This window comes from Hyla sarda, chromosome 7, assembly GCF_029499605.1.
Source record: "Hyla sarda isolate aHylSar1 chromosome 7, aHylSar1.hap1, whole genome shotgun sequence".
In the NCBI taxonomy this organism is placed as follows: Eukaryota; Metazoa; Chordata; class Amphibia; order Anura; family Hylidae; genus Hyla; species Hyla sarda.
The window spans coordinates 214,676,025-214,702,082 of record NC_079195.1 but is presented as its reverse complement, the minus strand read 5'-3'; the positions used below and the strand labels follow the sequence as shown (position 1 = coordinate 214,702,082).

Sequence of the window (26,058 nt, the reverse complement as noted above, 5' to 3'; positions counted from 1 at the left end):
ACGGCTGGAGATATTTCAATACCTGGTACACATATTACTTATATGTCAAATAAAAATATATGATAGTTAAATTAACCCTTATCTACACCCTTATATAAAAGATGGGTTTTTGTTTCAAGTCCCATGCAAGTATATGGGACTCCCAGTACCTTACTCCACAAGCTCCGCTCTGCATCTCCTGGTGAATGTGTCACACCCCATCTCACAAAGATACGCCCACATTTTAAGCCCCACCCCTTCTATTCTCTACCCTTTTTGTGCATCGGTCTGGCATGCAAATCAAGCTCAGTCCCACAAAGCCAAGCCCCCTTCTATTTCCAGCTTACAATATCTTCATCACAAATCAGTCCCACTTGAGGACAGGATATGAGGATGGGACATAAGGACGGGATATTAGGTCGGGATATGATGACGGGATATGAGGATGGGATATGAGGACAGGATAGGAGGTCGGGATATGAGGACGGGATAGGAGATCGAGATACGAGGACGGGAAATGAGGTCGAGATAGGAGGTTGGGATATGAAGACAGGCTATGAGGATGGGATATGAGGTTGAGATATGAGGACGGAATATGAGGAAGGGATAGGAGGTCGGAATAGGAGATCGAGATATGAGGATGGGATATGAAGTCGGGATATGAGGTTGGGATATGAGGACGGGATATGAGGTCGAGATAGGAGGACGGGATAGGAGGTAAGGATAGGAGGTCGGGATAGGAGGACAGGATATGAGGTCAAGATAGGAGGAGGAGATATGAGGACGGCACATGAGGTTGAGATATGATGACGGGATATGAGGATGGGATATGAGGTCGGGATATGAGGTTGGGATATGAGGACGGGATATGAGGTCGAGATAGGAGGACAGGATATGAGGTCAAGATAGGAGGACGAGATATGAGGACGGCACATGAGGTCGAGATATGATGACGGGATATGAGGTCGGGATATGAAGACGGGATATGAAGTTTAGATATGAGGACGGGATATAAGGTCGGGATATGACAACAATATATGAGGACGGGATATGAGGTCAAAAGCTTCCTCCTTTGTTGATTTTCCTCCCCAACAAAGATTGGTAAGGAAAAACCGGGCAATGCCGGGTACTCAGCTAGTAAATAATAAAGTTACAGCTCTTTAAAGATGAGGATGAGAAAAGAAAAAAAAAAAAAAAAGGAAAAAAAATCCTAGAACAATAAATACAATTCACTCACATACTTGTGCATAGTTACAGTAACACTTCTATGCTACATGATCTCCATATGTCTACTTGTAGCCAGGTACTTTACTCGCCGCCCCTGACTCTCCTATTAACCCTGTTGATTTGTTATTTTTATGGCTCTTTTTATTAGATACAATCTCAGTGTTAATTAAATCTAATTGGAAGCCAAACAAACAGAATATAACGAAGGCCGACATCACACTTATTATAAAGGTGCCGACAAAAGTCACGCTGACATGGCTCCAGGATATTATAGACAGTGTAATGGTTATAGGGTTGTAAGGGAAGAAGTTATTTTTTTCTGTCTTTAAGAACAGATGTGCTGATGTTTAGTGATTATTATTATTCGAATTTGCGATATTTCGTGAATATATGGACAAATATTGGTCATATATTCACGAAATTCGCATATGCGTTATATTCGCCTTTTTTTTGCGCATATGCGCAAATTTATGCGTATTTGCGAAAATACATGCGCATATTCGCAAATATTGAGCCCTCCCTTTTTTAATGATATAGGGAACTAATGGGCTAGTGCAGTGGTCTCCAGCCTGCGGACCTCCAAATGTTGCAAAACTACAACTCCCAGCATGCCCGGACAGCCGTTGGCTGTCCGGGCATGCTGGGAGTTGTAGTTTTGCAACATCTGCAGGTCCGGAGGCTGTAGACCACTGCACTAGCCCATTAGTTCCCTATACCATTAAAAAAGGGAGGGCTCAATATTCGCGAATATGCGCATTTGCGAAGAGCAGAGAGGGATGCAGTGATCACTGTGATGTGTACTGTGAACAAAAAAAAAGGGAATATTTGTAATTGCGAATATATAGTGCAATATTCACGAATTTTCGAATATGCGATATTCACGATTAAAATTCGAATTGCGAATATTCGCGAGCAACACTACTGATGTTGTGTAATTACATAAATCACCATATATCAGGAGAAAACATTTCTATGGTCCGTAAGGAGAGATCCCACAGAAAATGTACTTGATATAGACATTAAAGGTGTATTCTGGCATTTTTGGGGTATTTGAATGTAAGCAAAGTTACGGTAGTCTAGTTATTAATATACTTCACTTACCTGTGTTTGGTGGTTGGTATCAAATTTCTTTGCCTTATCGAATTTCTTTCTTTTCCAAAGAAGTTCATTTTCTGCAGCCTACAAAATGAGTGTTGTCTCTGACCTTTCCCAGCTTGCTGTGTGGCCCGAGAAAATACATCACAAGTCAGGTGCTGAAAGGGGGACTTGGCTGCTTCATCTGTTGTGTGTGAAGCCAGTCCCTGATGATGTTACCGGCGCACATGTGCATGCATTGACCATCACTCAGTTCAACAGCTTTTGTGTCAGGTTGTGCTGTGCTGCAATGGGTGGGGCCACCGATGTGTGGGAAGGAAATAAGTCACCTCCCACCTTGAAACAAAGGATCCTTGGGATTGTAGTCTGAGGGAGGCCACAGAAACAGGAATTACCATTTCCCAAAAACAAGCCAGCAGCTTAATAGGGGACACAGGACATGGCCATTTACCACCAACACCAGCAAAGATCCTTGGTAAGCATGTCCATTACTGTTTGACACTTAATTACTAAAGTCACCTTATGTTGGATAACAAACAAAACTACAACTCTCAGCATGCACAGACAGCATGCAAGAGCTGTAGGTCCACAGTTCTAGCGCTTCCTTATTTCATATCTGGGCTACTGCATATCTGATATTGTAACAGCAATACCATGTAAGATGTGTATGCTGTATGTTCTAAGGACGGAGAAGAAGCTGAAGACAAAAGTCAATCTTCATCTCCATAACAAAGCAACAAAATGAAAACACCAGTTGCAAAACTACTCTTTCTGTCCAGATCACAGGATTACAGACATGAAAGTTTTTCGTACTCAAAGGGAATGTTAAATTTTAGACCAAGAGCAAGATCTGTGGGTGCAAAATTCTGACAGGATATGATATGGCAAAAACATCATACAGACAAGACCTCAGATACATGTCCTTTTATCACTGTATAGAAACTTGCCTATAAAGACCTTACAAAGGCATCAAAATAATGACAACCACTCACTATCTATCTATCTAGTATGAGATTGTGTCCCACTCTATATGGTTAGATATTGTGCCTCCTGTATATATTAGATAATGTGCCCCCCAATATGGATTAGATACTGTCAAAGTATCATATCCATATAGGGGGGGAAAGTATTTAACGCCTAAAGGACACATGACATAAATGTATGGTTATGGCGCCCAGGAGCTGAGATTGCTTCATGTACGGCGGTCCCAGCTATGAGCAGCCGAAACCTCACTGCTAATGGTGGATGCAGCGATTCCACTGATGCCCCATTTATCCTTTAGCTGCCATGATCAATTTCCTCCCCAACTCATCCTGGTGCTGGCTGGCATTGATTGACCACGTAATCAAGTAAGGAGCCAAAAATGGCATCCATTAGTCAGCAGTTGTCTGGATTGCTTTAGCAGCCATGTGCCTCTGGTGCTCCTAATAACACCCTTTAGCTACCATGTGCCTCTGTAGCTCCTACAGTACACCTCTAGCAGTGTGTAGCAGTATTATATTCAGAGGGTACAGTGTGTAGCAGTATTATTTTCAGAGGGTACAGTGTGTAGCAGTGGCAGGGCATAGTGTCTGGTAGGGTTATATTCAGGGGGTACAGTGTGTGGTAACATTATATTCAGGGGGTATGGTGTGTGGCAGGGTTATATTCAGGGGGTACAGTGTGTGGCAGGGTTATATTCAGGGGGTACAGTGTGTGGCAGGGTTATATTCAGGGGTACAGTGTGTGGTAACATTATATTCAGGGGGTATGGTGTGGGGTAAGGTTATATTCAGGGGTACAGTGTGTGGTAACATTATATTCAGGGGGTATGGTGTGGGGTAAGGTTATATTCAGGGGATACAGTGTGTGACAGGGTTATATTCAGGGGTACAGTGTGTGGTAACATTATATTTAGGGGGTATGGTGTGTGGTAAGGTTATATTCAGGGGGTACAGTGTGTGGCAGGGTTATATTCAGGGGATACAGTGTGTGGCAGGGTTATATTCAGGGGTACAGTGTGTGGTAACATTATATTTAGGGGGTATGGTGTGTGGTAAGGTTATATTCAGGGGGTACAGTGTGTGGCAGGGTTATATTCAGGGGGTACAGTGTGTGACAGGGTTATATTCAGAGGGTATAATGTGCAGGAGGATCTACTGACTAAGTGAGGAGCCAATGATGTGGGGGCATTAAACTCAGAGAGAAGATGTAGGTGAAAGAAGTCGAGATGAACAAGAAAAGGAAAGACTATAGAGAAGACGTCACCTGTGAGTCCCTAATATCATTGGGGGAGATTTATCAAAGGATTTAGACTGTGTTTTCCTGTCTAAATTTGTCGCACAGAAAGTCGCAGCCTAAATATGTGCAACTTTTTTGCGACTTTTGCTCTAGAGGATTTTTAGAACATGATGCATTCTAGTCTATTTTAGACGGAAAATGCATTGGTGCTGAATTTATCAAAAGCGACTTTTCAGTGACAAGTCGCATCGGCTGAAAGTACGCCGAAATGTCATGTTGGAGCTTGTTTAAATGCAGTCTAAAGCATAGATCCTGAAGTCTGTGCACAGAATTTATCAACAGCCCTGCGCCTTTTGAAAAATTAGGCGCACCAGCCTAACCCTCTGTGGTTTGGTCTATATTGATGTGGGACATAGACAGCTTGGATAAATCTCCCCCATTGTGTATTATGGTTGACTATGTTTATTTAGAGTTTAAGTCACTTCTTAATTCTGCAGTTATGATGGGTGAAACAAGAGCTACCAGGATACCCTTACTACTGCTTAGATCAGACCAGGAGATGTAGTTTATTGTGGCAAAAGCCTCTTTAGCACTTTCCCATTAATTATAGTTTAAATAATTTTCAGTGACACATTACACTGTGGGCATCCATCCTGTCAAGTAGGGATCCTGTCGTTGAAAATGTTATTCCACATCTGGGATTATGTTCTGTGTTGTGATACGACTGGAAACTATGGGTGGGGTGAGTGATCTGTGGGAGGGAGAAAAGTGACCTCACATTTGCAAACAAGGGTTCCTGGATATGTAGTTAAAGGGAGGGAACTCCAACAGGAAATATAAATTTTACAAAAAGAAAGCAGCAGCGTTATGGTGGACTCACAGCCATTTAGCCCCAATACAAGCACAGATCCTTCCTAAGCATGTTTATTTATTTCTGGCAGGTAAGTACTAAAGTCACCTTATGGTGGATAACCCCTTTAAAGGGATACTCCGCCCCTAGACATCTTAACCCTTATCCAAAGTTCGCTCCGTGCCTGGTAAAGGGCGATACCAGGGCCGGAGTATCCCTTCTAGCCCCCTAGTGACGTCACATCCCGCCCCCTCAATACAAGTCTATGTGAGTGGGCATGACGGTCGCCATGTCCACTCACATAGACTTGCACTGAGGGGGCGGGATGTGACGTCACGATACTCCGGCCCCTGTATCGCCCATCATCAGGCACGGAGCAAACTTCGCTCCATGCAGCAGAAGGGATCGCAGGGTTTGGATAGGGGATAAGATGTCTATGGGCGGACTACTCTTTTAAAGAGCATCTGTCATATACTTAACACTTAATAACCTGGCCACACTTTGTAGTAGGGCTTCTTAAGGTCTTTTAAGACGTCCAGTAGTGTTGGAGAGGCAGGGCCTGGGATCCGCTCTGCACCAGGTCCACAACACCTCCTTCTTCCTACAATGTGTTTTATGCCTGGTGTTTTATTACAAAAAGGTGTATGCTATGACCTTCCACCACACTTGAGTCTCTGTGTGTTATTGTGGTTGGTAATGGGGTTTTTATTTAAGCCGACCGGCTGTTTTATGACCCATGAGCAATTAATTTTTTGCCTCATTTTATACAAGTTAGTTCACTGGGTATTTCTGAGGTTAAACACAAGAGTATTTTCGAATTAGTTCAATGCCCTCATTTACAAATTTAGACTTTTCTGTTTTGTGAACGTTATACTTTTGTTTGGTTTTGATATATTTTGAAGTGATTTAAGCACACATAGTATATACCGTATTTTTCGCCGTATAAGATGCACTTCAACGGCCAGGACCCGCGGCTAATAATGTATTAACCCTTCAGACACGGAGATCAAAGCGAAAGTGACACTAACCCGGCTGCTCAGTTGGGCTGTTCGGGACGTCGTGGCGTCCCGAACAGCTTACAGGACACCAGGAGGGACCTTACCTGCCTCCTCGGTGTCTGCTCCGTGCCGGGATCCCCTGCATGGCCGGCGCTCTCCTTCGTCATCATCAATTCATCGCGCACGCCATCCCGTCATCCAATAAGAGCGGCGTGTGGAGCGGCGTGATGGCGGCGAAGGATAGAGTGAGGTTACCAGACAGCAGAGACGTTCCGGAGCGACGGGGACACCCCGGGGACGCGGCGACAGCGACATCCATGGCAGCGGTGACGGGTCCGGAGCGGAGGGGACACGTGAGTATTACCTCCTATCCAGTGGTCTTCAACCTGCAGACCTCCAGATGTTGCAAAACTACAACTCCTGGCATGCCCGGACAGCCGTTGGCTGTTCGGGCATGCTGGGAGTTGTAGTTTTGCAACATCTGGAGGTCCGCAGGTTGAAGGTTCAGAATCTTTTTTTTCTAGATTTTCAGCCTCTAAAATTGGGTGCGTCTTATATGCCGGAGCGTCTTATATGGCGAAAAATACGGTATTCCATTATGTGAGGGCACTGTAGCTGGACTTTGAATTCTGATAGAGACAGTAGCGCTGGGGTATTTTAGTATACGTAATTTGGAAATCTCTCATGAACCAAACCCTTCCAGGCCTAAACCCATACAAAGTTATTGCAGTTTGTTATAGGTTCCTCCATCTTAAAGTGGTATCCTCCTTTGGGGGTCTTCTTGAGCATTTCCATGGATGGATATTTCGCACCTAATGAGTTGTGAGATTCATTATTACCGCGGTTCCTCTGAAGTCATTAATGCTGTTGTTGCCGCTGCAGAAATCAGCGACTCCAGAACATCTGTGAGCGTTTTATGTGTATTATACATCACACGTGTCAAATTACATTTTAGTGGCTTTTTCACTTGTGTCTATAAATCAGGTGCATTTCAGATTCTGCATTGTTTAAAGGTTTCAATATAGAAAAATTATTCGGATCGCAATCAAAAATCCATATGATCAGTTACAGACTTTGTCCTTAGATAATAACAACAATGACTACAAAACATGAGACTGATCGGAAGCCATTAGAATATATGCAACGGAATAGATTTCCATTGGTTACAAACAGGGAAAAGGAATAGGAAATCCTATGGGCAGGGGAATTTTTCAAGCCTCTAGCCCTGCTTTAGGCAAAAAGGGCCAGACCTGGAAGCCCCCGAAGGGAACGGCAGCGCTAAGGGTGTATGGAGCGGGCTCCTGACTCAAGCCCGCTCCATACATACATACTAAGATCGCCACGACCGACTTTTAACCCAAAGCTGACAGCGTGGTCTAAAGGGATATGTAAATGCTCCCTGATGGGCTAGTGGGGTGCGAGGGTTCACCTCTTGTTCCCTGGTGCCCTCTGTCATTGATAGAGTCTGTCTGGACCAGGCTTTATCTATGGAGATCAATGGAGTTCAATAGAACTGCATTGATCTGTATAAGGAATAAATAGATTCCTCCTAAGAGTCCCCTAAGTGTCAAAAAAGGTTTAATAAAAGTTTAAAAGACACACATATTAAAAGTTCAAATCACCCCTTTTTTCCTATATAAAAAAACATGGAAGCATAATAAAAATAAACATATTTGGTATCACCGCGTGCGTAGTTGTCTGATCTATTAAAATATAACATTTTATTTCCTGTACGTTAAATGATGTAAATGTAGAAAAAAATAAATAACATAAATAACAGAAGTAAAAAGCAATTAAAAAGTCAGATCAATACCAAAATAGTACCGATACAAACAATAGATTATGGCACAAAAAATGAGCCCTCATACAGCCTGGTATACGTGGGGGGGGGGGGGGGGAGTTACAGGGATCAGAAAATGGCAATTAAAAATAAATTCTAGGGGGCATGATAGCTATCGCGCCCCCTTCCGTAGGCTTGCATTGAGGGGCGGAGCGTGACGTCACACGCCGCTGGCCCTGTAGTCGCCCGTAATCAGACCTGGAGCGAACGCGCTCCGGGGACTGATTACAAACGGGGTGCCACGTGCATGATCACGAGCGTCCCCAGCTGCGGGATTCCCGCGATCAGGCATCTTATCCCCTATCCTTTGGATAGGGGATAAGATGTGTAAGCACCGGAGAACCCCTTTAACTTTAAGGGAAAAAGTGCAAGCTGCAAATGTTTTTCACATTGAAACTGATTATGCCAAAGTGCCCTCACCCTACAAGTGCCACTATAGGTTCCTGAGAAACTACCCATTGCAGTCTGGCCTGCCAATACCACCGTGGCACAGAGGTTCCCCCATTACTTCATGGTGAATCACTTTGGGTCTCCACTACTTTACATTGTAGCAGAGTGACCTTTCTTCGGTGTTGTCACATGGAAAGATATGATAAATCCTATTTAAGAAAACTTGGTCCAAGGTTTCTCCTCTCAATCAGTCCATCTTATGGGGGTTAAAAGAGGTCTCCTGCTCTTTCTTACTACCCAGCAGGTCCCACTGCACTCCATATGGTCACTTCCACACACACTATTTAGCACTGTATGGGTGCAAAGGTTACACCCATTATAAGCACAAAGGGGGAGATTTATCAAAACTTGTGTAGAGAAAAAGTTGACCAGTTGCCCATAGCAACCAATCAGATCGCTTCTTTCCTTTTTCAGAGGCCCTTTTGAAAATGAAAGAAGCAATCTGATTGGTTGCTATGGGCAACTGGTCAACTTTTCCTCTACACAGGTTTTGATAAATCTCCCCCAATTTCCGCCACATAAGTTCCAACCACAATATTTCCTATGAGTGCCCTCTACTGTGTCACCAAATACCCTCCAATGAATGCCCCATCATCACAATGACTCTACCAACCATAATCCCCAGACTGCAGTTACAATATCTCAACAATACTACGTAGGACACCACATCCATGAATACTAGACAAAATCCTACCAGTGGAAGCCACGCCACAGAATGCTCACAAAAAAAAGGTTGTTAAAGGGGTACTCCGCCCCTAGACATCTTATCCCCTATCTAAAGAATATGGGAAAAGAGGTCTGATGGCGGGGGTCTCACAGCTGGGGGACCCTGCGATCTCGGAAGCAGCACCCCAGACATCCAATACACGGAGCGAACTTTGCTCCGTGTCGGATAACTGGCAATGCAAGGCGGAGGCTTGTGACATCACGGTCACTCCCTGCTTGTGATATCATGGCCATGCCCCTCAATGCAAGTCTATGGGAGGGGGCGTGACGTCATGGGCGGGGGCGCTGCCGTAACGTCCCGAGCCTACGGCGCAGCACCCGCACTGCAAGGAGATCGCGACGAGCCCCCCGCCCCACAATCAGACATCTTATCCCCTATCGTTTCGACAGAGGATAAGATGTCTAGGGGCGGAGTACCCCTTTAATATATCGAAAAACAAGACGTTATATAGAGATGGTCACCATGAATACACTGCATTTGAGAAACAACTTGGGCAAAGAGATCATAAAAATCCTCAGTATTTTTAGCAAAAGTACTGTATGAATACTTCTGCACAAAGGGATGGAGGTCATAGGAAGCCCAGGACACACAACGAATTGGATTTGGACGAACACAACCAGATGACATAAGGTCTGGCTTCATGGACCACTAGAATGAGAAGCTAAGGGTCATCAGTCCCTGGAAGCTTCTGCTAACATCTGTTCAGTCTTGACCACCCAGATGACAAGCTGATTGAGATTGCTGATTGCATGAATTGATTATAAGGCAAAAAAATTACCAAATTTGGCGGCCGTACTGATTGCATGTTAAGCCGGTCTCAGTCTCGCAATGATTTCGCCTAATATGAGAAACACACAAACAGTTATTACTCCTCGGGAAACGTATCCCACGTGTTATTCCATAAATTCCACAAGTAAATTAATTACTCCACATCTGACACCTCATAAACCATAATCTGATTATGAGAGTAAACACTATTTTACTGCTGATTTATAGAGAACGAGACCGAGTCAAATCTAATTGACATCATCTGGGTTCTCCGAAAGTGTTTGCCGATTGATATTTGCATTAACCCCTTAGAGAAGCTCCAACAAACATGGGAGGTTTAGTGAAAAAGACAGAAATATTTGTAGTAAACACAGAAGAGGCAGATCTGGGTTTGTCCGGGGGGTTATTGGCAGCCAACTATGAGAAGAAATGTCTCCCTGATGATCTCTGTGATGGAAAACTCCCATAAGATACTTCATAGTTCGGCAATTGTTTCATAATCATTCTAGGTAAATGGGCTCCTAGACTAGGTCCATAATGCTTATGGTGCTGTTAGAGTTATTATATCACAAGTCTGCTGGGATAATAAGTTTTAATTAGTGTTGGGCGCGTACATTCGCATTTCGAATTTTTATCGCGAAGATCGCAAATTCGCGAATTTGCTAATATTGCATATATATTTGCTATATATTCCAAATTACGAATTTTCACTTTTTTCCGCATATTCGCATATTCCTTCTTTTCACTTGTGGGCCAATTAGAATGAAAGGTTATCAACAACATCCCTAGCAACCAATAGTAAAGTTGCTCACCCCCTCACTGTTTTCTTCCTCGAATTTGTGAATATAACAGATATGGGAAATTCGCGAATATAGGACGAATATCCGTCTATATATTTGTGAAATATCGCAAATTCGAATATGGCCAATGCCGCTCATCACTAGTTGTAATACAGATGCAAACATTAGCCCAAATAAACTTGTGTGAAGCCCTCTCCAGGGTGGGGTCTTGTAAACTACTACTCGGGTCCATGCACCCTACAGATGTTCCATTCTAAATTAATTCTGAGCGAATTTTGCTTGCAGCAGAATCCCATTGATCAAAAAGACTGTCCAGAGTAGGAGCAAATCCCCATAACAAATCTTCTCTGCTCTGGACCGTTCCTGACACGGACAGAGGTGGCAGCAGAGAGCACTGTGGTCCGACTGGAAAGAACTACAAAACTTCCTCTGGAGCATACAGCAGCTCATAACTACTGGAAGGCTTAAGGGACATATGTCATGCCAAAAAACGTATCTGCTATAAGTTTTAGATTGCGGGGGTCCCAGAGGTCTCCCATACGGAGCCCTGTGCTCCCCAGGAATGAAGCATCATGAACCTTACCTGAAACAGGGGCCGCCCCCCCCCCCCATATATCTCTATGGGAAAGCCGAATATAGCCGAACGGCTCTCCAATAGAGGATACGTTTTTCAGCATGAGACTTCTTTAAGATTTTCCTATAGAGGTAATTTACAAATCTGCATAACTTTCTGGCACTAGTTGATTTGAAAAAAAAAAATTCCCTCCGGAGTACCCCTTTAAGTCAGTGTTCTGTATGGGAGCACCGGAGACACACAAGCGCTGTACCCGGGAATCTCTGTCACTCCCATAAAGACTACATGGAGCCTGTGCCAACTACATGCTCCATGCCGCAGACATATTAGGGGCCCCATTCTGGAAAACATGGGGGTCCTAGAGCTCAGACTCTTCATGTCAGATACTTATGCCCTTGTTAAAATTAGTATATATTCCAAAACTAATAAAAAACTAATAATAAAAACTGTCTTTTCTGCCCATAGCAACCAATCACAGCTCAGCATTCATATCTTAAAGGAGTTCTGTAGTGAAATATCGCTTATCCCTTATCTGTCGGAACGGCTGCTTCGGGCAGACTGCCGGAGCCCCATTCAGGAGATCGCGGGGGTCCCAGCGGTCAGACCCCCCACAATCTATATCTTATCCCAAAGGATAGAGGATAAGGGGATAAGTTATATTTCACTGCACAACTCCTTTAAAGGGGTACTCCGCTGCATAGCGTTTGGAACAAACTGTTCCGAACACTGGAGATGGCGTCGGGAGCTCGTGACATCATAGCCCCGCCCCATCATGATGTCACGCCCCACCCCTCCAATGCAAGTCTATGGGAGGGGGCCTGACGGCTGTCACTCCCCCTATCATAGACTTGCATTGAGGGGGCGGGGCGTGACATCATGAGGGGGTGGGGCTATGACGTCACGGGCTCCCAGCGCCAGCTCCAGCGTTCGAAACAGTTTGTTCCAAACGCTATGCAGCGGAGTACCCCTTTAAGCAGGGTTCACACCACAACTTGTGCCTCCGAGCAGGGTCGCCATCAGGGGGGTACAACCAGTACTCGAGTAAGGGGCCCTGGCCCCGGTTGCACCTCCCTATAGCACCCCCAGCACAGAAGCAGAAGATTGCTGTTAAAACAGCAGCCTCCTGCGTCCACTGGCAGATGCAACTAATACTTACTGCATCTGTCCTCTCCTCCCTGTACGAGCAGAGGTTTCAGGAAGCAGCACAGTGAACAGTGGAGCGATTTACTGCCGAACATCGGGCTGTGTATGGGATGGAAGAGGTCCTTAGATGGTGTCATTACCATGTGATCAGTCATGTGACCGCTGTGCTGTGGAGGCCCAGAAAGAAGTTCCTGTATAGGGGAATGTGTTTATCATGAGAAGGTAACCTATAATACATTCACACTCACACACAAATAACTATATCTGTGTTTTTCAAACAGGGTGCCTCCAGCTGTTACAAACTACAACTACCAGCATGCCCAGAGCTCCAACGGCTGTCTGGGCATGCTGGGAGTTGTACTTTTGCGACAGCTGGAGGTACATTGTTTGGAAAAGATTCGCACACACTGCATTTAACACACCCACCAATTATTTTATTTTAAAAAATGGGAAAAGGGGGGGGTCCCTTTTCCCATTTTTTAAAATAAAATAATTTAAAGGGGTACTCCGGCGCTAAGAAATCTTATCCCTTATCCAAAGGATAGGGGATAAGATGCCTATTGCGGGGATCCCGCCGCTGGGGACCCCCGTGATCTTCCACGCCGCACCCCGTTAAAATCAGCCCCCGGAGCGTGCTCGCTCCGGGTCTGATTGCTGGCGATCACGGGGACGGAGCATAGTGACGTCACGGCTCCGCCCCAGTGTGACATCACGCCCCGCCCCCTCAATGCAAGCCTATGGAGGGGGCGTGACACGCCCCCTCCATAGGCTTGCATTGAGGGGGCGGAGCCGTGACGTCACTATGCTCCGTCCCCGTGATCGCCAGCAATCAGACCCGGAGCGAGCACGCTCCGGGGGCTGATTCTAACGGGGTGCGGCGTGGAAAATCACGGGGGTCCCCAGCGGCGGGACCCCAGCGATCAGGCATCTTATCCCCTATACCAGGCATAGGCAACCTTTGGCACTGCAGATGTTTTGGACTACATCTCCCATGATGCTCTTACAGCCAAAATGCTGACAAAGCATCATGGGAGATGTAGTCCAAAACATCAGCAGTGCCGAAGTTTGCCTTTGCCTGGGATAGGGGATAAGATGTCTTAGCGCCGGAGTACCCCTTTAAGAATCCAAATGTGGTATCGCCGCGTGCGTAAATGTCCAAACGATTACAACATAAGTCCACAATTACTAATTTTAAGTCATTTTATATACAATAAAAAATTTATAAAAAGCGATCGAACAGTCCCATAAAAAAAAAATAAAACATGGTACCAGTAAAAACTACAGATCAAAGCGCAAAAGGTGCGCCCTCATACATTCCAGTATATGGGAAAATTCTAAAGTGTTAGGGGTCAGAAGAAGATGATTTTAAGTACCGTATACAAATTTTTGTACAAAAAGTTATTTAAAAAAAATAGTAAAATTAAACAAAGCCTATAAAGATTGGTTATTGGTGTAATCCTATGGAATTACAGAATAAAGATAATATAATTGTTAATGAAAAGTGCACTGGGTAGAACCGGAATTAAGTGGCACGGGGGGGGGAGGGGATATAAAGTGGCACAGGGGGGGATCAGAGGAGGGGCAAATGATATAGCACAATGGGTTGATCAAGGGGGGAGGGGATAAAAGTGCATGGGGGGTAGCAGCCCGATTTGTAATGCTGATACTGGTATCATGTTGTATGTCGTAGGACGCGCAACGTGATATGTGCAATTGGCGGTACTGTGAGGGGTGTCCAGGGGGCCCAGGCCTGAGCTGTGTAAGGGGCCCCAAAATTTTCAATGGCAGCCCTGCCTCCGAGGCACATGTATGTCGGGAAACTATGATAATAACATGCCGAAGTATCTTCTATATGCTAATTACCCGAATGTAGTCATTAGCTGACAACACTCGGCTATTGAAATTATAAGGGCCCGTGCCTGTCTGGGTAAGGATACATCGGAACCTTGGAGGCAAAAATCGTGGTGTGAATGAGCCTTTAACCTGCTCTGGTAAAATGAAAGCTGCGCTCTGATTGGTTGCCATGGGCAACAAACACTTTTAGTCTTTGAGATAGTTTCATAACCAACGGCTGTCCGGGCATGCTGGGAGTTGTAGTTTTGCAACAGCTGGAGGCACCCAAGGTTGGGATACTCTGGTCTATAGACTTCTGTGGTCACCCTGGGTTACCCCATTACCGATTTCTAATACAGTGGTCCCTCAAGTTACAATATTAATTGGTTCCAGGACGACCATTGTAAGTTGAAACCATTGTATGTTGAGACCAGAACTCTATGGAAACCTGGTAATTGGTTCTGAAGCCCCCAAAATGTCATCCAAAAATAGGAAAAAGTGAGGATTAAACCAAAATAAGTAGATAACTAATAGAGATAAAGCAAATCCCTACATATAAAAGTAATAAAGATCTGCTGGGAGATGTAATCACTGTCTGTTTCAGTGTATTCCAACCAGGTTGCCTCCAGCTGTTGCAAAACTACAAATCCCAGCATGCCCGGACAGCCGAAGGCTGTCCGGGCATGCTGGTAGTTGTAGTTTTGCAACAGCTGGAGGCACCCTTGTTGGGAAACACTGGTCTATGTAGATGACAAAAGCTTCTTCAGGGTCCTGTACAGTAGACAGTGTCCTAAAAAAGAAAAATGGAGCCGCCCTCACCTGGTGTCCAAAGGAGCAGCTAATCCTGGCACAGGTAAAGTGTACAGAACATGTAATACCTCCCTATACTGTAAGGGGCGCTACCAGACACCAGTCAGTGCATGAACTTCAGTAATACAGGTAAATTGTACAGAACATGTAATACCTCCCTGTACTGTAGGGGGCGCTACCAGACCCCAGTCAGTGCATGCACTTCAGTAATACAGGTAAAGAGTACAGAACATGTAATACCTCCCTGTACTGTAGGAGGCGCTACCAAACACCAGTCAGTGCATGCGCTTCAGTAATACAGGTAAAGAGTACAAAACATGTAATATCTCCCTGTACTGTAGGGGGCGCTACCAGACACCAGTCAGTGCATCCGCTTCAGTAATACAGGTAAAGAGTACAGAACATGTAATCCCTCCCTGTACTGTAGGGGGCGCTACGAGACACCAGTCAGTGCATACACTTCAGTAATACAGGTAAAGTGTACAGAACATGTAATACCTCCCTGTACTGTAGGGGGCGCTACCAGACACCAGTCAGTGCATGCGCCTCAGTAATACAGGTAAAGAGTACAGAACATGTAATACCTCCCTGTACTGTAGGGGGCACTACCAGACACCAGTCAGTGCATACACTTCAGTAATACAGGGGTTTTACCAGTAAAATGCCAATTCTGATTGGTCGGTTCTTCCGGCCATTGACAAGTTTCACAGATCTAGACTGGCTGTACATTGTAGTTGAGTCTGGTTTCAAGTTACAATGGTCCAGAAAAGATCATTGTATGTTGAAACTATTGTATGTTGAGGCCATTGTAAGTTGAGGGATCACTGTATAGCTGTATGCCTGATCCCAAGTGACAGGCGACTGTATATATACACACACACACACACATATATATATACTGTATATATATATATATATAGTATAGCTCTGATCACAGATTTACAATAAGTCATTTCACGTAACCACATTCTGTAGCTACAAAAGAAACAGCAACTTCTTCCAAGGAGCAGACTTCCTCCGACATAAAATTAATTTGCCTTAAAGAGGGGCATAAATTATTATTTTTAAATAGATATGCAGTTTTAATATGTGGAGTTGCGGAGATTTATTGAGTGACAGGACTGTCTGGCCGGGTATTTATTACCCAACTTACTGTTTTATGATACTTTGTCTAAGCTCAACCAGTTAGCTTAAAAATCACAATGGGAGGAAGGCATGCATAAGTAATGAGGTATTTACAGGAAACTCGTGTTCGCTCCTAGTCAGGAGGGTAAATCTTTCTGCTGTTATTCCGCAGATGAATTAAAAGACGAGGAGAGCGCGAGCGCCAATATGTGAGCACTAAATAAGGAGATAAAAGGAGGCGATAATTACTGCAAAGTCCTAATAAAGTACCCTGTAAATACCCTCATTATATAGGGCAAGTAAACTTCAAGGACGTGTAGAAAACAACTAATGGTCTATCTGTCTCATATCTATCTATCTATCTGTCTCATATCTATCTATCTATCTATCTATCTAACTGTCTCATATCTATCTATGTATCTATCTATCTACGGTATCTATCTCTCTCTCTCATATCTATCTCATATCTATCTATCTCATATCTATCTATCTATCTGTCTCATATCTATCTATCTATCTATCTATCTCATATCTATCTATCTATCTATCTATCTATCTCATATCTATCTATCTCATATCTATCTATTTATCTATCTCATTATCTATCTATCTATCTATCTATCTATCTATCTATCTATCTCATATCTATCTATCTCATATCTATCTATTTATCTATCTCATATCTATCTATCTATCTATCTATCTATCTCGTATCTATCTATCTCATATCTATTTATCTCATATCTATCTATCTATCTCGTATCTATCTATCTCATATCTATTTATCCATCTATTTCATAACTACCTCATATCTATCTATCTCATATTTATTATCTATTAATAACTAACTATCTCATATCTATCTATCCATCTCATATCTATCTATCTATCTATCTGGCTCATATCTATCTATCTATCTCTCATATCTATCTCATATCTATCTATCTCATATCTATCTATCTGTCTCATATCTATCTATCTATCTCATATCTATCTATCTATCTCATATCTATCTCTCATATCTATCTGTCTCATATCTATCTATCTATCTATCTATCTCATATCTATCTCATATCTATCTATCTCATATCTATCTCTCATATCTATCTATCTCATATCTATCTATCTATCTCATATCTATCTATCTCATATCTATCTATCTTGTATCTATCTCATCTATCTATCTATCTATCTATCTCGTATCTATCTCATATCTATTTATCAATCTATTTCATAACTACCTCATATCTATCTATCTCATATTTATAGTCTATTAATATCTAACTATCTCATATCTATCTATCCATCTCTAGCTATCATCTATTTATCTCCTATCTATCTATTTATCTATCTATCCATCTCATATCTATCTATCCATCTCATATGTATCTATCTATCTCTATCTCATATCTATCTATCTATCTCATATCTATCTATCTCATATCTATCTATCTATCTATCTATCTATTTATCTATCTCATATCTATTTATCTATCTCATATCTATCTATCTATATATCTATCTCATATCTATCTATCTATTTATCTATCTCATATCTATCTATTTATCTATCTATCTATCTATTTATCTATCTATCTCATATCTATCTATCTATCTTCAGCAGCCAAGCAGAGCATGAAAAAAAAAAAAAAGTGGAAAAAACAGCCAAGTCCTAAGAGTCAGATTATTGACTAATAAACATAAAAAAGGTGTGATTACTTAATTATTGAAATATATACATTCTAAAATTATGGCAAATGATCTGCTCTCACATTTAACCCCTTAAGGACATGCAACATACTTGATTCATAGATTGCTGTTTTTTAGACATGTCTATTCTTTCTGTGGATTCTGCTCTGAAATGCATTGCCGTCTATGTGTGGAACATCCGCCCCGGTGGACATTCCGCATATTTTCAGCCTAATAGCGTAATCTGAGATTAGTGAGATTTTCTGAGATTTACAATTTGGCGCCTAATTCCAAAAGTGGCGTGAAAATGAACTCTCACATCATTTCAAAGCAGAACGAGGGACCTTTCGAAATGTGAGAGAAAAAGAAAAATGTGATATCCCTGTAACACAAATGACGGTAGTTTTTGGATATGTTTCCCAATGTCTTGGCAGCTGTTCAGAACAGGCAGAGCTGCAGTGTAAAGCCCCGTTCACACTACATAATTACTCCGTTTTCGAAGTTCTGTCAGAAAATCGGCAGTAAAACAGCAGTTACAAAATCCTATATGGCCGTTACAAAATCCTATTATAGTCTATGGGATTTTTCTAATAGCCGTTTTACCCCGTTATAGTCCGTTATTGATAACAGACGTTATTTTGTGACGGATGATAGTAACGGGAGAAATAGTTCATGAACTATTTCTCCCATTACTATCTTCCGTCACAAAATAACGTCCGTTATTAATAATGGACTATAACGGATTAAAACGGCTATTAGAAAAATCCCATAGACTATAATGGGATTTTGTAACTGCTGTTTTACTGCCGATTTTCTGATGGAACTTCGAAAACTGAGTAATTCTGTAGTGTGAACGGGGGCTAAAGCATGAGGGGAGAGACAGAGCAGCAGATGCCATAACAATGCATTGAAGGATAAGGGGATATGGTCAAATAAGAAATTTCTCTAGTTAAAGGGGTATTCCAAACAAATATATATATATATATAATTTTTTTTTTTTGCAAAGTTAAAGGGGTACTCCGGTGAAAAAACTTTTTTTTTGTTAAATCAACTGGTGCCAGAAAGTTAAACAGATTTGTAAATTACTTCTATTAAAAAAAATCTTAATCCTTCCTGTACTTATTAGCTGCTGAATACTACAGCGGAAATTATTATATTTTTGAAACACACAGCTGTCTGCTGACATCTCTGTCCATTTAAAGAACTGTCCAGAGCAGCATATGTTTGCTATGGGGATTTTCTTTTACTCCAGACAGTTCTTAAAATGGACAGAGATGTCAGCAGAGAGCACTGTGCTCGTGATGTCATCAGAGAGCTCTGTGTTTCAAATGGAAAAGAATTTCCACTGTAGTATTCAGCAGCTAATAAGTACAGGAAGGATTAAGAATGTTTAATAGAAGTCATTTACAAATCTGTTTAACTTTCTGGCACCAGTTGATTTTAAAAAAAAAAAGTTTTTCACCGGAGTACCCCTTTAAGATTTATTGAAAAAAAGTTGTTGTTTTTTTGTTCAAAAAAAAAAAAGTGTACACGTCACATGTCACAATTATTCGACATAAACAGAAATCAATATAAAACAGGGGAAACAGGAACTGCCCAGCTAGGATATGCATGTCAGCTACATAAAAGGTCATCAACACTAGTCAACCTCTCAGAGACTCAATTAGGTAAGAAATATAGTGCTGAAGTTTGCCTATCTGCGGTGGCCAGAGTTGGTAGAAGGTCGGACATTGCCGAAGAGGTTAGTCAAGCAAGAGGGAGGTTACATATCTGGAAGAGCGTAGATGGGGCTTCTGGAACGGTCATTGGAGAGGGATCAGGCAAGGAGCTGGCTACGCGTTGCAATTAGAGATGAGCGAACTTACAGTAAATTCGATTCGTCACGAACTTCTCGGCTCGGCAGTTGATGACTTTTCCTGCATAAATTAGTTCAGCTTTCCGGTGCTCCCGTGGGCTGGAAAAGGTGGATACAGTCCTAGGAGACTCTTTCCTAGGACTGTATCCACCTTTTCCAGCCCACCGGAGCACCGGAAATCTGAACTAATTTATGCAGGAAAAGTCAGCAACCGCCGAGCTGAGAAGTTCGTGACGAATCGAATTTACTGTAAGTTCGCTCATCTCTAGTTGCAATAGGGTCTTACAGGGGTACTCCGGTGGAAAACTTTTCCGGTGGAAATTTTTTTTTTAAATCAACTGGTGCCATAAAGTTAAACAGATTTGTAAATGACTTCTATTAAAAAATCTTAATCTTTCCTGTACTTATTAGCTGCTGAATACTACAGTGGAAATTCTTTTCCATTTGAAACACAGAGCTCTCTGCTGACATCACGAGCACAGTGCTCTCTGCTGACATCTCTGTCCATTTTTAGGAACTGTCCAGGGTAAAAGGAAATCCCCATAGCAAACATATGCTGTTCTGGACAGTTCCTAAAATGGACAGAAATGTCAGCAGAGAGCACTGTGCTCATGATGTCAGCAGAGAGCTCTGTGATTCAAACGGAAAAGAATTTCCGCTGTAGTATTCAGCAGCTAATAAGTACAGGAAGGATTAAGATTTTTTAATAGAAGTCATTTACAAATCTGTTTAACTTTCTTGCAACGGGTGATTTAAAAAAAAAAAAAAAAAGTTTTTCACTGGAGTACCCCGTTAACCACAAGGAGTAACCCAGGGGTAGGAGTAAGTCAAGAGAGGAAAGAAGATAGGGAGGAAAGGAAATAAAGCATAAGAGAGGGGGGAGAAGGAGAAGGGCAAAAAGGGAAAGAAGGACCATTTCAAAAGAAGCTTACCTGCGGACGGGGCGGATAACCAAAGACATCTTATCCCCAATCCAAAGGATAACGGATAAGATGTCTGATTGCGGGGGGGGGGGGCGCCGCTGGGACCCCCTTGATCTCTGTGCAGCACCCGCATTCTACGCCGGGCTGCGTTTCTAGTCTTGGAAAACTCTGTGTTTTCCGGGACTGGAGATTTGACTTCCCGCCCCCCCCATTCATGTCTATGGGAGGGGGCGTGACGTCACGTCTCCAGTCGCGGAAACACAGAGTTTTCCGAGACTGGAGCAGCAGCCCGGCGTAGAATGCGGGTGCTGCACAGAGATCAAGGGGTTCCCAGCGGCGCCCCCCCCCCCCCCCCCCCGCAATCAGACATCTTATCCGCTATCCTTTGGATTGGGCATAAGATGTCTTTGGTTGGAATACCCCTTTAATATATAGATTTTTTCTTCTCTGCCACGTGGCTGTAGGGTGCATGTACACCGAGGCAGAGAACACATTACTGGTGATCCTATCTGGATCATTCTATTCTGATCATAGAACAATCTAGTTACATTTCAAGTTCCTTTCCTGACGGATATAAAATGGTTCCACCCTGTTATATAGTGCAGGGGGTTTTAGTCGTCAGTCACAATGGTGTGAAAGGGAAAATTCTGCAAGAAGGAGACTAAACAGGGTCTGGGCCGAGCCCTTTATCCCAGATTGCTTGGGCGGACGTCATGTGCACTTCCCTCAAATGTATCAAAAAGGTGCACAGTCTTCATCAATACCTAAACAGTATAGATCTATGCAAGATTTAAAGGGGTATTCCATGAAAACAATTTATATATATACACACACATATATATATATATATATATATATATATATATATATATATATAAATAAATAAATATATACATATATATATATATATATATATATATATATATATATATATATATATCAACTGGCTCTAGAAAGTTAAACAGATTTGTAAATTACTTCTATTAAAAAATCTTAATCCTTCCAGTACTTATCAGCCGCTGAAGTTGAGTTGTTCTTTTTTGTCTCTCTGCTGACACCTCTGTCTGTCTCGGGAACTGCACAGAGTAGAAGAGGTTTGCTATGGGGATTTGCTTCTACTCTGGACAGTCCCAGAGAAAGGTGTCATCAGAGAGCACTTAGACAGAAAAGAACAACTCAACTTCAGCAGCTCATAAGTACTGAAAGGATTAAGATTTTTTTTAATAGAAGTAATTTACAAATCTGTTTAACTTTCTGGAGCCAGTTGATATATAGAAAAAAAAGTTTTTTTCCTGGATAACCCCTTTAAAGGAGAAGTATCGTGGACAAAAAAATGATCTCCTATCCCTAAGCTTAGGGGATAAGTTTTAGATCGTGGGGGATCCGAATGCTAGGGCTCCCCCCACAGTGGCGCGTTTCCGGTCCGAACAGGACCCTTCCTCAGGTAAGGTGCTTACCTGAGGAAGGGTCCTGTTCGGACCGGAAACACGTTGTTTTAGTGCAATAAAATATCCTTTGGACTTGAAACTGTGTCCAACTGCCTACTTTGGAGAACCAGCACCCAGAAAAAGCTCAATTTTTTATTCCTGAATTGCCGCAGAAAGAATTGACATGTTAAAGGGGTACTCCAGTGGAAAACTATTTTTTTAAATCAACTGGTGCCAGAAAGTTATACAGATTTGTAAATGACTTCTATTTAAAAATCTTAATCCTTATCAGCTGCTGTATGCTCCAGAGGAAGTTGTGTAGTTGTTTCCAATCTGACCACAGTGCTCTCTGCTGACACCTCTGTGTGCACAAGCACTATTCCATAGACTTATAAAGAGCACATTAATAGTAAAAATACAGACACATTTTGTCCGTAATTTTACCGACACATTTTTACAACAAAAACTACGTCTGAAAAAAACATTGTATGGACCCAGCCTAGGTGTTGTTGCATAATAACAATGAAATATCAGAATATGAACGTGACAACAAAAGCTACGTAAAATTTGGCAATGTGAAACTGTCACAATATAACTATTATTTACTGGAATAATAAACGCTAAATAGAGACAACCGTGACCCCTGTATTTTTTATTAAGATGTTCCGCCTGCGCTATTGTGTGTTGTGGATACGCATCCTTAGATACTGAGCGCAGCGCTTCTTTTGTAGTCGTGGTTATACGGCAGGTGTAAGTTGCACATTCACACATTGTATTAGATCCGTTTATAATAGTTACATTGTGATAATATGTTTGTTACATTTTAAGTGTTTAATCTGATGTGTATTTACTTCTATATTCTAGACACTTATTGTTACTTTAATCTATGGTTTTATCTTTTCTATTGTGATTCTTTTAATATGCAGAGCTCAACGTTTTTCACTTGGTTAGGGCTGGATTAAGAAATTGTAGGCCCCTGGGCTATGGGTACTGTGAGCCCTCTTCCCCATTCCCTACAGCCCACGATTCCACTGTGGGGGTCCGATGAGTTCCCTAAGCTAAATGGCCAGTCATTTACCTCCTTCAGATGCCGTGATCGGCATTGATCATGGTATCTAAAGGGTTAATGGTGCCTGAGTTGCTTTATAGACAATAAACACTCCAAGGTATACATGTACGCAGGGCTCAAGTCCTGCAGGAACTCATGGAAACGGAGTTCCTGCACTTTTTCCACAGCAGGAACGCAGTTCTCATTAGCAGGAGTCCTGCAGGACCAGCCCTGAAAGGGGTACTCCGCCCCTATACATCTTATCCCGGGGTCCCGCCACTGGGGACCTCAGCGATCTTGGCTGCGGCACCCCAGACATCCGGTGCACGGAGTGAACTTCTCTCCGTGCCAAATGACTGGCGAAGGGGGGGCAGAGGCTCGTGACGTCACGGCCATGCCCCCTCAATGCAAGTCTATGGGAGTGGGAGTGACGGCCGTCATGCCCCCTCCTATAGACTTGCAGTGAGGGGCTTTGGCCGTGACGTCATGAGCCTCCGGCGCTGCACCCAACACTCTAAACGAATGTCGGGTGCAGAAGGGAGAACATGGTTCTGCAATCAGACATCTTATCCCCTATCCTTTGGATAGGGGATAAGATGTCTAGGGGTGGAGTACCCCTTTAAGTGGAGATCTTGGGTGAGTTCCCACACTTTTTTTCCCAGGACTTGACCCCTGCATGTACGTCCTGGTGCATATAGGACCGGGCGGCCAGGACGTTCAGGTATGCCCTATGTTGTCTAGGGGCAACAGGTAAAACAAGATGTCTGATCATGGGGGTCTGGCCGCTGACACGAGAAGCCATGATCGTGACGTCACGCCCCCTCCATTCATGTCTATGGGAGGGGGCGTTACTGCCGTCACGCCCCCCTCCCCCACCATAGACATGAATGGAGGGGCTGTGGCGCGACGTCATGACCACGTCCTCCCGAACCCAGCGAACAAAATGTTCAGAACACCGGGTGTCTGCACAAAGAACGTGGGGGGGCGGTCCCAGCAGCCGGGCCCCATGATCAGACATCTTATCCCCTATTCTTTGTATAGGGGATAAGTTGTCTAGCAACGGAGTACCCCTTTAAATCCAACTGGACAATCTAGATGAGAAGTAGGAACAAAAAAAAATATATACTAAAAGAAACATTGATAACAAATGCACGGCACATGCACTATAATCCGCATCATAATGCAAAAGCCAGAAAGGCTAACCAATCAGAAACTCCACTCTAAACGAGCTCTGAGCTGATCCAGAGTAATAGATAAGCTGTGAGACAAATGCATAGCAAATGCCTCAAACAATCAAATCGACAGAATAGCAGAACAATTCCTCGGATTTCAAAATCAAAATGAATCAGCATAGTTTGTTTTGTTTTTTTAACCTAAAAAGCCCTGATTTTCTGGATGAGCTTTGACTGACAATGTGCATTGTTATTCCGTTTATATTCCTCTAAATTGCTCCATACAGAAAAGAAGTCAGAAAGTAATAAATAAAAACAAACCCCTCGGGGACCCTTGAAGATAAATATTGGAGTTTGAGTATAATGAGCGGTGTACGAGCCTTTGTACTGGATGGCTTCCATTATTTGCCTGCGCTATACATACATGAATATGTTTTTATCACAAGTGGCTCGACTGCTAAATTATTTGTAGACATCTCATCTTTTCATTCCGAACAGATGTTTTATTTTTTATTTCATCTCAAGTACATGAAATATGTCACTTTTTCTGTAATCATCACGTGGAGCCATGGAAACAATTACGCCAAGTTAAAGAAATAAAATTCTGCATTTAAAAAGCACAGAAGCTCCTAGCTTCCTCCCTGGAACTTAAAGGGGTACTCCAGTGGAAAACTTTTTTTTATTTTATTTTTTAATCAACTGTTGCCAGAAAGTTAAACAGATTAGTAAATTACTTCTATTAAAACATTTTTTTTTTTTTTATCCTTCCCGTACTTCTAAGTGGCTGTATACTACAGAGGATATTCTTTACTTTTTGGATTTCTTTTCTGTCATGACCAAAGTTCTCTCTGCTGACACCTCTGTCCATGTCAGGAACTGTCCAGAACAGGATTAACTCCTCGGGGATGCATTGGTGGACCTGAGGAAGGCACGAACCAGTGCCGAAACGCGTCATCCTTCTTGTGCAAAATACGTTGTCCTTATTGTGCAAAATACATTGTCCTGTGCGAGCCCTGGTCCTTTCTTGTCCATTACGCAAGCAATGCCTTCTAGACAGTTCTTTTTCTGTTCTTCCATTACTACGACTAGAATAGTGTTTGTTCATTGTCTTGTAGCAGACTGTTGTCGAAACAGGTTACTCTACTGACTGGAACAAGCAGGGGCATTCTAGATGCATAAACTTCTCTGGCTAGAGCCAGACTCTGACTGGTCTTCCTAGCAGGAGCAGAGCTAGGAGTGGTGTTCACCCTTCTCTGGCGAGAGCCAGAATAAACTGGTTTTGGGTCCAGGCTTCTGGGAGGACTCAGGTTGGGACTAGTAAACTCCACCTTCAGACTTTCCAAAAGCTTGGAGTGTGCCATGGGGGAGTGTGCCATGGGACCAATGATCCACCCATATACAAATGTTAACCCTCACACTCTTGCACTGACCTCATTGTATGCTGTAATGGTGGTGTAACAAACAAAAGCACAGTTATGCAAGTTAACAGGGAATCCTCAGCCACA

At 42.8% G+C, this 26,058-nt stretch overlaps 1 protein-coding gene across 3 annotated transcripts in view; it reads right to left on the bottom strand.

The window, feature by feature from the left end:
* ADGRL4 (adhesion G protein-coupled receptor L4) overlaps positions 1 to 26,058 on the bottom strand; it is a 190,076-nt gene that overhangs the window by 127,718 nt on the left and 36,300 nt on the right. The window contains exon 1 of one of the 3 annotated variants that reach the window (XM_056532608.1): positions 12,685 to 12,843. The exons of the other annotated variants lie outside the window; for them this stretch is intronic. Coding sequence (XP_056388583.1) covers positions 12,685 to 12,826 — 142 coding nt within the window. The 5' untranslated portion in view covers positions 12,827 to 12,843. Of the gene's footprint in view, positions 1 to 12,684; positions 12,844 to 26,058 lie in introns of those variants that run through there. 3 annotated transcript variants of the gene reach the window in all.